The 12147-nt window shown below is 39.5% G+C and overlaps 1 protein-coding gene and 1 long non-coding RNA gene across 6 annotated transcripts in view; one reads left to right on the forward strand and one right to left on the reverse strand.

The window, feature by feature from the left end:
- The window catches only part of LOC127646417 (protein Shroom2-like), an 86693-nt gene that overhangs the window by 57669 nt on the left and 16877 nt on the right, over positions 1 to 12147 (reverse strand). Inside the window, exon 1 of one of the 5 annotated variants that reach the window (XM_052130038.1) lies at positions 10776 to 10824. The exons of the other annotated variants lie outside the window; for them this stretch is intronic. Coding sequence (XP_051985998.1) covers positions 10776 to 10778 — 3 coding nt within the window. The 5' untranslated portion in view covers positions 10779 to 10824. Of the gene's footprint in view, positions 1 to 10775; positions 10825 to 12147 lie in introns of those variants that run through there. 5 annotated transcript variants of the gene reach the window in all.
- Positions 1 to 12147, forward strand: part of LOC127646420 (uncharacterized) — a 63152-nt gene that overhangs the window by 38127 nt on the left and 12878 nt on the right. The gene's annotated exons all lie outside the window — the stretch shown is intronic.

Below are 12147 nucleotides of genomic sequence, written 5' to 3' on the forward strand. Positions count from 1 at the left end.
TCCTCTGAGACTAAAGTTTATAGATGATTATAACATGATCAGATATGTGAAGGAATATTTCACTGAAAAATTGAAATTCTGTCATGATTACTAACCCTCAAGTTGTTCAAATCAGTGTGACTTTCTTCCAGGGAATACTCAATTATTGCCTATGTAAGGTAAAAAAAGACGCATGTTGATTAAGACTAATTCATGCCTAAAATCTCCTTTTGTGTACTTCTTCAGGAAGTTTAAGCTTAAAGGACAACAGACCCTGAATGATTACACTAACATTCTTGTATGCAAGCTTCATCACCAGCTGTGGTTAGATTCAAAAGCTGATCGACCTCATTATAAACAGTCTTGCAGAAGAATGCACAAATGTGGCTTTTTTTTAGCTATTCCTTTGTATTATGCAGACTTTTCAGCATTTATTATTTTAAAACCAGCAGGACTCTGTGACATCCGGACTCAAGAGCCCCCCTTAGAATTTATAAAACAAGAAAACATTCAGACGTTAATTTAAAACAGGCACATCAGTGGGTGCCCCCCTCTGGCATTCCGCACCACACTGAGAGAACAAAATGACTTAGAACAATGAAACGTTCACTGGTGAAGAATCAGACCTTCCTAAGCATAGCAAACACTGTCAGTGTATCAGGAATAGAGGTGCGGGTGTTATTTAACAGAAAGGTGAGATAAATATGGTGGTGGGAGTAAAAAAGCCAAGAGAGACAGTGATCTTTCCATTTAAGCAGGGCATTCATGACAAAACTAAGAAAATAAAATCCAAGAGCACTATGGTATTATAATTTTTTTTAGACCATGTACCATGGTTGTGGCAGGGCGGATGGCGGGGCCGGGTCGTGAGCCTACACACCCGGTCCCGTATTAGGCTAATAGGTTGGTTTCACGTGACGTCACGCTGCTGCATCGCGAGAGCGCGCAATTCAGATGGAGGGCAGGAAGTGAAATAGCTGAGGATCTGCCGTCTGGCAAAATGCCAATGTTTTGTGTAGTTTACGGCTGCTCCAATCGTTATAATCGAGAAAAGGGAAAGGGTTTTTATAGAGTACCGAAGACTGTCACTCATAAAGGTGAGAAATGTAAAAAGCTCACAGAACAACGCCGTAAAATGTGGATTTTTAACGTACGTCTGCGGTCGGGAGGAGCAGAGTCTGTTAATGCCCGTGTCTGCAGCGAACACTTCGTCGGAGGTATGTTAGCTAGCCAACGTGTTTTTTGTGTCTGTGTTTATATAGCATTAGGTTGTCATTAAATGCTCATTTACTTAGTAATGCTTATTAAGTTACCGGTAGTCTAATATGGACTTCATTGGGGCTTTTTAGGTTGCCCTAGCGCTTTGGGTGACGTTGAGTCGGTAGATTGTGCTCCGACGGTCAACCGTAGGTTACCAAAAAACTAAGCCCAAATCAGAGGCGTCTCTTAAACGAGAGCAAAGGATGAAGATCAAGGAAGACCAACAAAGACGGTCGGAATGTGTAGATGCTATGTTGGATCTCCAACAGACAGATGAGAGCCCGGATCTGGCGCTAGACAGCCAAAGCTCAGAACCGAAGCAGCCAGCTGACAACAACCCACAATCAGAGGGATCAGTGGGAATGGGACATTAAATGATAAAGGTAAATTATTGTACTAAGATGTGTAACCAGCATTATTATTCATTGTTATTAATAATTATTAATTGTTACAAATGTTGACCAGAAAACTTGTATGTTTGTAAAAAGATTACTTCACAACAATTCACATAATTCATATGAACTAAAATCACTCTGTATAATTGGACCAGAGAACTTGCATGTTTGTAAAAAGGTTGTCAAAAGATAACTTCACAACAATTCACATAATTCATATTCATGAATTAACTAATTATGCTCCCCACTGATATGTTGCAGGCTATGTAGATGCCGGATGCCAGACTGAGCTAACAATGGATGACATTGAGAAGATGGAGGATGTTCTGAGACAAAACACAACAGAGCTGGGAGATCTTCGAGCCAAAGCACTGGACACACAGTTCAACAAGGAGTCCTTTGAAAAAAACGAAGACAAGACAATGTTCTACACGGGGCTCCCCAACTTCTTAGTTTTAATTCAGATTTTTGAGCTATGCAAACTAGGGCTGGGATAAATGATTATTTTTTAAACGATTAATCTAGCGATTATTTTTTCGATGCATCGATTAAGCTAACGATTCATTTTTTTCAGTCCGATTCGATTTCGATTAATCGACTTGTGACAACACCGGTAATACCGGTTTCATCGGGGGTGGGGGTGTATAAAATGTAAAAAAAAAAAAAAAAACATTTGCTGGGAGTTTGATTGACTGGCGATCTGATCAATCAATCATAATACGCCATTTTTGTCCGACAAAGAAGTCGGTGGATTTGAATTTGAATAATGGATTGTAGGCTACCGTAATGACGTCTTTCCGTGGTTAAAACGACAGTCCTTCTGATGTAGGCTACATTCATGTTTAGCCTATTTGATGCTAAAAATTAACCAAGGAAAAGATGATCGGTTCACGAGCAGCTTTAACTGAGGCAATCTGTCACGACACATTAAAGAGCCACAAAATAGTACGCCTATTTATGGTTTAATTTTCTTTGAATGTCCAAATTTGAAAGTTGAGACTTTATTAAATGTTACCTGCTTGGTCCTGTCTGTCAGCGCGTTGTCAGTGTCCTCTATGTATTTTTCACGACATTCATGGCTATAAGCGCATTATTAATAGCTATAAGCGAAAACTTTAGGTGTCGACAACGTATTATAGCCTACTCCAACATCGAGTGCAAAGTGGGGAGTTGAAAAAAAAAACTTACGGTGCTCTGTCATCTGCAGCTGCTCCCGGGTGGCGCTAGAATGGAAGGCCATCTCCATTTTGCAAAGACGACATATCACGGAATAGTTTCCTTTTAAATTAAATAATTCCCATACTTTAGAGGAACGAGTGCATGCCGCCTTGCACTTCTGATAGTCTGAGGAGACACTCGTGTTGGCGCCGGCGCTGCCATCTTTGTTTTGGGTCTGACAATTCGACGCGCATATTTTGCGTCGACGTATTTTTTGCATCGACGTCATCCCAGCCCTAGTGCTGGTGCATTGCCGTGGTGCTAGAATGGAAAGCCATCTCCATTTTGCAAAGACAACATATCACATAATTTTTTCCTTTTAAATTAAAGAATTCCCACACTTTAGATGAACGAGTACGTGCCGCCTTGCACTTCTGGTAGTCTGAGGAGCCACTCGTTTTGCTTCTACTCTCCGGCGGCGCCATCTTTGTTTTGGTCTGACGAATCGACGCGCATATTTTGCGTCAACGTATTTTTTTCGTCGACGTCATCGATTACGTCGACGCGTCGTCCCAGCCCTAATGCAAACCCTACATCAGCTGTGGTCCTGTGTCTGTGCTGTCTAAATTTGAACAGTTCATTTTAGTTTTGATGAAGCTGAGACTAAATCTCCCGCTGAAATATTTAGCTTTCAGGTTCAAGATCTCTCTGCCAACTGCTTCTAGAATTTGGCATAAAGTAATTGACATACTTCATGAAAGGTTGGAATTTCAAATTGAGTGGCCAGAGCGACATGTTCTTCAAGCTACAATGCCAATGGGATTCAGACAGGCATTTGGATGTAAAATTGCTGTGACAGTTGACTGTTTCGAAGTTTTTATTGAGAAGCCCTCTAATTTACTAGCCCAAGCACAAACGTGGTCAAACTACAAGCATCACCATACTGTAAAATTTCTGATTGGTATTGCACCCCAAGGCTATGTCACTTACATATCTTGTGCCTGGGGAGGGAGAGTCAGCGATAAACAGATCACAATAGAGAGTGGCCTCCTAAAAAACCTGTTACCTGGAGATATTGTCCTAGCAGACCGTGGGTTCAATATTGGTGATAGTGTGGGATTTTACTGTGCTTCACTACAGATACCTGCATTTACCAAGGGGAGAAAACAGCTGTCAGCGTATGAGGTGGCAGACACAAAAAAAATAGCGAATTTGCGTATTCATGTTGAGAGAGTTATCGGTTTAGTCAGAAGAAAATATCAGATTCTGCAAAGCAGGGCTATGCCCATAGAGCACATGGCAACAAAACAAGGTGAGGCACTAGCATTGATTGACACGATTGGGGTTATTTGCTGTGTCTTGTCTACTCTTTTGGAGTCTATTGTCCCATTGGAGTAAGGAGGAGGGAGGGATAGGGATAATAATCAGTCAGTCCAGTACCTGAGCCCTCACACATGTAGTGTCCAATACCTGATCCCTGCTTCTTGGCTCTGATGATGATAAGTAAGAGGACATGGAGTAGTAGTACCTGAGCCCCGACACATATCAGTCTGTTAATATGTTTTCAACAAGTGTAATACTTTTATCCACTAGTCCAATTGTACTGGCTATATGTATTATATGTAATGAAATGGATTCTAATCTGTTATTGCACACCATGTTCTTGTTATTATAACAATTGTTGAAAAATCTAATCTTGTAAATAAACCACCATGTATAATTCTGTCTTCTCAATGGCATTTAATCTTTTCATTTAAATTATACAACAGCCAGAACTCACAAAGACCACACTCATAACAATAGTCAAACTGTAATCTTGTCTCATACAACCATATTGATATAACAGCAATATCACACAGCCCACTTTCAAGAGTGCCTGGATCGTCCATCGTGATGGCTGACCAACATCACGATGTAGAGCCACCATTGTGATGCCACGCCCCCTTTTGCGAGTCTTGCTAGTGTGACTCACTAATCCTAGTCTCTTCTATAGTTAACCTAAAAACTTTGCAGGGATTGCTCTGTAAATTAAATTGAGAATATAACTAATGCATATATGCTATTTTAAATACTGTAGTATATGCCAGAGACGTGGCGTGTTAGTCTGTGAAAATACCGTGTCAGGCAGGCTACACAAATATTGATCTTGACATTGTTAGCTTCTTGTCTTTTTTTACATGTCTTACACTGTACATTTAGATTAAAATATTTTATGTTGTAGGCTACAAGAAAATAGCCTTTATTAATTAATTATTAGTAGTTATAGTGTCTCAGAAAATCTTGCTCATTGTCACATAGCTCTTGTATACACTGAAGCGGCAGTTTAAGATAAACCCAGACCAGCGAACGTCAAATAACTTTTGTCTGGTTAATACTGTTAAAGAAAAATTTCCTTGGCCATAAATCCATAATGTCAAATCAAATGAAAGAAACAATGTGAATATGAATAACACACATTTATTAAAACATAGAACAAGAAAACAGGAACAACACTCAGACCGAAACTCGGCATTAACATTTCACTTATAATTAGCAGCACAATAATTAGCAGCACAATTAACTTCAGCACAGGCTACAAAATAAATTATGTTATTGAAATATTGTAAAGTGGTCATATGAACTACACAAATGAACGTTTAAAAAATAATATGCAAAATCGAATAGCTCCATAGCGGATGGCTGAAAAATGCGTAAAGAAGTCTAATATCTTTCACCATAGACCATGTTTAAATTTCGATGTTTCTGGCCAGAAATACCAACATATTCACTTTATCTGGTTTTAATAAGCTGCGGATTGGAGTAACTACACTACCCGCTGTGCTGAAGACCCGCTCTGATGGAGTACTGGTAGCACATATGCACAGATATTTCCGTGCTAATCTTGCCATGAGCGGAAACCTTTTGTCGTTCGTTTTCCACCAAGTCAGCGGGTCCTCTTCCCCATCAATGGCCATTTCCTGCAGGTACATGGTCATTTCTGTCTCGACCTTTTGCTCATCAGTGAGTAAAATAACGAAATTATAGTTTTTAAGTGGAAAATAGTATTTATGTAAAGAGATATATTAAAATAAAAAGTGCATAACTCTTCTTAAGTGAAAGCTAAAAAAAAATGCTTCACGTGTCGGTGCAACCTACTGATAAAGCGCCGACGAGTCATTAGTTGGGTTAGTAAAATAACGAAATTATAATTTTTCACATAATTTTTGAAAATTATATGAAATTATATAATCCCCCCGCCCCACCCCACCGACGATATCATCGTCCATCGCGATGTTTTACTGTCAACATCGTCAACTGCCAATTTAGGGGACATCGCCCAACCCTACCTGGATCCTTTCATTACATTACACATATGAGTTTGTAAATTGCTGTCCCAGTATTTCTGGAAGTATACCATTTCTAAAAAAGCACTCAACTTTAGGGATAACATTATCCCAAAGTTCAAGATCTTTGAACGAGCAAAAGATCGTTCAGACTTTTATATGCCTTCATTTGCTGTCTGGTGTAGTACGATGTTTGAAGGACCAGATAGTTGGTGATGTCAACAGCCTCCACTGTCGGCAAATCTTCAAGTTCGACCGAAAACTCACTCATCTTCATGAGGAACGGGTCACGTCCAACATATGCGTTTACTAACTCCTTGTATCTATTTCTTGAAACTGGTTCTAAATTCGTACAATACGGACTCTCCGCAACGGTTTCCTCCATAGACGTATTCTCCATGTTTACTTCCTGCCCTCCATCTGAAATCGCTCCGCCTTCACGCGTCATCATAATCACGTGACTGAAACCCAAGAATTATGCCTCCGTGAGGGATAAAGGTCGACTGCAGAGGATCGTGCGGGAGAGAGAGAGATCATTTACGGACATGTCCGTCACGTGTGTGTTTGTCTTTTGTTTAAGTTTTATATTAAACTATTATTTATATTGACAAGCCGGTTCTCGCCTCCTCCTTTCCATTGATCGCTTTACAATGGTATTCTTTCAACTTTATTGGAATACCAAATAGAAGAGGTGTAAATCGGAAGTTTTATCATGATATAATCTTATATCAATTCTCTTAGCCAGAGATTCGAGGTTTGCAGATAACTCAAAGTCTGCCACAGCGTGATTTCGATTCAGGGGCCTGTGATCGGTATAAAATATTATGTGCCTATTTTACACCATCAATAATCTCAAAAATGCAACCAAAATATAATTTGAATATTTAATTGAGCTTTCTGAAAAGTGCAAATCCAGTTTCCACATTGGGACATCCACAACAAAATAAGGTACTTCAGTTGTTGACAAAAATAATACATAAAACCAATAATGTAAAAAAAACAGTCACATACATGTGATCATCAGTCGTTTGATGACAGCTCATTACCTTGTGGAATGAGGTAAACATTACAGTGACAATTTGTCATCTCTTCAACAGTCAAGCAAGTCTTTCAATACAAAATACTTCCCTACCCACAAATTGTTTCCAACAGGAGAGTATGTGCTAACCTTGTTTTTTTCTTGGCAACAACTTCCACAGTTGTACTGAAGAAGTTTATTGATAAATAATTCACAAATGTTAGTAAGGGTCTTGATGTGAAAAGTGTTGCAAATAATGTTGGTGCAGGGCAGGTGTTTTCTCTATCACTCATCAGTTCTGTTCAGAATGCTGGAGCAGTTTAGCCGTTTGACATGGTCGAATTGCTCCACAGCCCTTTAAAATAGAAAATTCTACTTGAAAATCCAGTTACCGGATCTCACATTTTGATGGAGGCAGAGTAGAGTGCAACTTCAGGTTTCAATCACTCCGCACATCCGTGTCCCACATAAGAAGCATATTTAGTGCAAACAAAGCAAGACTATGGCATATCAGAGAACCGGCAAGTAAGTCTCTCTCTCTCTCTAGCTCTCTCTCTCTCTCTCTCTCTCTCTTGCTCTCTCCTGCTGTTGATCTGTGTTGGCCTTTCCCTCTCTTTTTTGTTTTTCCCTTCCCTTGTCTCCCACTCCCATTGTTCCACTTACAAGTCCGACATTTTAATACAAATCCGCTTTTGGCTCTCAACTGTTTATGGTCACATTAGGCATCACACTCTGTGTTTAAATGAATGCCTCACAAAAAAGGGCTTTTTTGCATTTATCCATTCAGGCGCGCATTAGCGTGAGCGTTTTCAGAACAAGCGCATGTTCAGCACCAGTGTTAGGTGTATTGCATAACTAAGTAATTAAATGACTTTTTCCTTGAAAAAAAAAGTAAAGAGATTACTCTTAATTTTTTGTAATTTAATTACTTCTGATGTAATTGCATTAAATAATGTACTGACTATAGAGCAATTCAATATAAAATAATAGTGCCCTCTTAAATTATTTGGCCAGTTCAAGAATAATTTATTTGATATAAAATAATTTTTTGGAAATAATTTAAAGAACAATACAAGGATAGACATGAAACTGTTCATCTGGTCGAGGTTGACATAGGTTTTAGAAAGTAATAATTTTAAAATTTAAAAATTAGTAATACGTAATGCAATTACTTTTCAGAAAGTAATTAGTGCAGTAATCTAATTACACTGTAGAAGATGTCATTAGTAGTTAATAATTCATATATTATTTTTTTTTTGAGTGACTTACCCAACACAGCCCCCTACATTGCAAGTAAATCAAGTAAATTTTGCACTATGAGACCAAAAAGCGTCTGTCATTAGCCACTGACAAGTAAATATTAACATTGCACTCGCCAGTGATAGAGTTGTGTAGTGTCGAAGCATCGAGGCCCTTTTACTGAATAAAAAGCAGTTGATTAAGAAGCTGGATTCAGCCTTGTCTCATTTAGTTGAACTTCGAGCATCTCAGGGAACCACACTGCAGACGTCACAAGAACAGCTCTATTGAGAGAGTGTGAAGCTGAACCACATCTCAAGCACTCTGATGTGCACGCCTTCTACAGAGGCTTGGTCCAAACTCCAGCAAAAATATAAACAAAGTATAAACTTATTAATTTTGTGAACGCAAAGCACTCCAGTTTCACTTAACTACCATGTAATGGCAAATGTCCATGGTCATTCTAGGTTTATTCACGCAGTGTTAATAACACGCAGTGAGACAGAGGAGATGCCCTGCTCTATTTCTGTGGAGATGATAAAGTACAAGAAACAGAATCTCAAAGTTTTCCTTCATGAGAAATAAGGGCTTGTGAGTTAATCAGAGAGCCTTACAATAATGTGTGAAAGTGAAGAATTTAAGGCAGATATATTTGACTATTGCATAATATAATATAATATAATATAATATAATATAATATAATATAATATAATATAATATAATATAATATAATAGCTATACATGTCGTCTGGGTTACAAAAGAAGCAAAAGAAAACAAAACATTGAAAAAGTCCAATGGATCAAAAGTAAATAGGACAAATAAGAGACATATATTTTCGTTATTTAGACATATTTTGATAATTAAAATATTATTTTAATTATTAAAATTGTATACTTTCATACATGACTGTCATTCATACGTTTTTGAAGGCTAAAAAGGAAATCATATACATTATTTTATTATATAAACAAATTTGTATAAATTACATAGTTGTGTGCATGAAGCACCCATAGTGATTTTGTATGGCAATTAATCGTCATATTCGTGAAACACCTAAAACAGACAATGAATAATCATAGACTTAAACAGGCAATTAATCTTCATAATCGCAATTATTTGTTTGATAATTAATTGTCAGCCAAATTTCCCAATCATGACCCCTAATATTCATTATTAGGTTCCTACCTTATGAATTGTTTTGTTTAAAATGTGTACAAAATTTCAAGCAGTGACAACAGCTTGTATCATTATTAAAATGCGATTTTAATCATAAAATGTGATTAAAATATAAAGCAAAAAAAAAATAAAAAAAAAATATTACAATATACTATATTGCATGAATATATATGAAGAGGCCCCATCTCTCAATTTGCTTAATATATTTTTAGATACATTATGCTTACATGTCATCAATAGTCTGGCGAGTAAAAACAAACATTTACTAGCCAATGACGATTCATTTTCCCACATGATTGTAGAGGGTTGCAACACCGTTCAGCACACACAGATACGCCGCCTGACAATCAAACAGGGTGCAGCTGTAACTAGATTGCTAATGAATTATAAAACTACAAACTCTGGATTAATTTCAAAAGCAGAATAATTGATACAGGCCAAGTCTATCACAAATATAGCTGGTTATATTTTCATTAAAGATGTTTTAATCAGTAAAATTCCCTTTCACTCGCCCCTTCAAAAATCCCCTTGTCCCGGACAAGCGTTAATGTTGAGCCCTGCACCGTCACATGTTTATATAACCACAATATGTCTGGAGTACGTGTGTGCTCACCCATGCGCCACAGTTCAGAACACACCGTGAATTTGCAAGAAATTTCCAAAAGCCTGAGACATTCCACCTACCCGTGACCTTGCAGTTCTGCAGATCTCAGCGTAGGGTGGGGGAAGGATGTGGCACAAAGGAATGTATGAGTTCTGCTGACTGGTGTCCTAAGCTCTACGCTGACAGTGCAATGAGCTTTATAACTATTGCATATTCCACTGCACTCCACTCACACACACTGGGGTGCTTGTCATGAATTCACAGGAGTACCCAAAGCAAAAGTGTTCCGGCAAGAGACATTGCCCCTCTGCAACAGGACCAGCGTATGTACAATATACACACACAGTGTGTTCTAAAAGGTTTCAGCCTGTACAGCACAATAATAGGACTAAGGTTTTTTTTTAATCTAAACTTGATTGTACACCAAAGAATGTGAGTCAACTCCAGCCAACAAAAGCATCTGACTGTGTATATTAAGTTATACTGAATGAACATTGTATCAAACTCCCTGTGGCTTCGCATCAGGAATGCATCTTAATTCCTGCCCCTCCAGGCAATAAAATAAAGAATTAATTCCAAAAAGTTGCTGGCACTATCAAATTCTATATATCAAGAGACCTACCATGGGAAAGACCTCTTAAAACATCCATACTCTATAGCGTTAAAGGGATACATGGTTCACAGGGAAACTCAGACAGCTTCGTCATGCCAAAGAGGAGGCTTACAGGGGTGGGGATAGAGTCTTGTATAATCAGGCCAGGAACACACTGAATAAGGAAATCAGAGTGGCTAAAAGAAGCTACTCTGAGAAGCTGAAAAGCAAGTTTTCAGCTAACGACCCTGCATCAGTGTGGAGTGGCCTGAAACAACTTACTAATTACAGGACTCCTACCCCCAACCCTGTGGCGGACCAACGACTGGCTGACGACCTGAATGTGTTTTACTGCAGATTTGAAAGGCCCGATTTCACACCCCACATGCACTCGGACCTTCATTTCACACAACCATTAACACCTCCTGCCACCCCCCTCCTCCCCTCTCCTGCTACACTACCTGCACTCAAGATCTGTGAGGACGATGTGTGCCGTGTCTTTCGGAAGCAAAGGACAAGGAAGGCTCCAGGAGCAGATGGCATCTCACCAGCTTGCCTTCGTTCCTGTGCTAACCAACTGGCCCCCATCTTCACTCAGATCTTCAATAGATCACTGGAGCAGTGTGACGTCCCATGCTGCTTCAAATGCTCAGTTATTATCCCCGTCCCTAAGAAACCTAAAATCACAGGACTTAATGACTACAGACCTGTCGCCCTGACATCTGTGGTCATGAAGTCATTTGAGAGACTGGTGTTGGCCCACCTGAAGGACATCACTGGACCCTTTCTGGACCCCCTTCAATTTGCTTATCGAGCAAACAGGTCTGTGGATGATGCAGTCAACATGGGTTTGCATCATATCCTGCAACATCTGGACAGACCGGGGACATACGTAAGGATCCTTTTGTGGACTTCAGCTCGGCTTTCAACACAATCATACCAGATATACTCCGGACTAAGTTAAACCAACTCCCTGTTCCCACCTCTACCTGTCAGTGGATTACCAGCTTTCTGATGGACAGGCAGCAGCTTGTGAGGCAGGGAAAATTCACTTCCACCACCTGTACCATCAGCACTGGTGCCCCCCAGGGATGTGTGCTCTCCCCACTTCTCTTCTCCCTGTACACCAATGACTGCACCACCAAGGACCCCTCTGTCAGGCTCCTGAAGTTTGCAGACGACACCACTGTCATCGGTCTCATCCGAGATGATGATGAGTCTGCATATAGAAAGGAGGTTGAACGGCTGGCTTTCTGGCACAGTCAAAACAACCTGGAGCTGAACATGCTCAAAACAGTGGAGATGATTGTGGACTTTAGGAGGAACACCCCAACATTGTCCCCCCTCACCATTCTAAACAGCACTGTGGCAGCAGTGGAGTCATTCAGGTCCCTGGGCACTA

This window comes from Xyrauchen texanus, chromosome 7 (genome assembly GCF_025860055.1).
Source record: "Xyrauchen texanus isolate HMW12.3.18 chromosome 7, RBS_HiC_50CHRs, whole genome shotgun sequence".
Taxonomy (NCBI): domain Eukaryota; kingdom Metazoa; phylum Chordata; class Actinopteri; order Cypriniformes; family Catostomidae; genus Xyrauchen; species Xyrauchen texanus.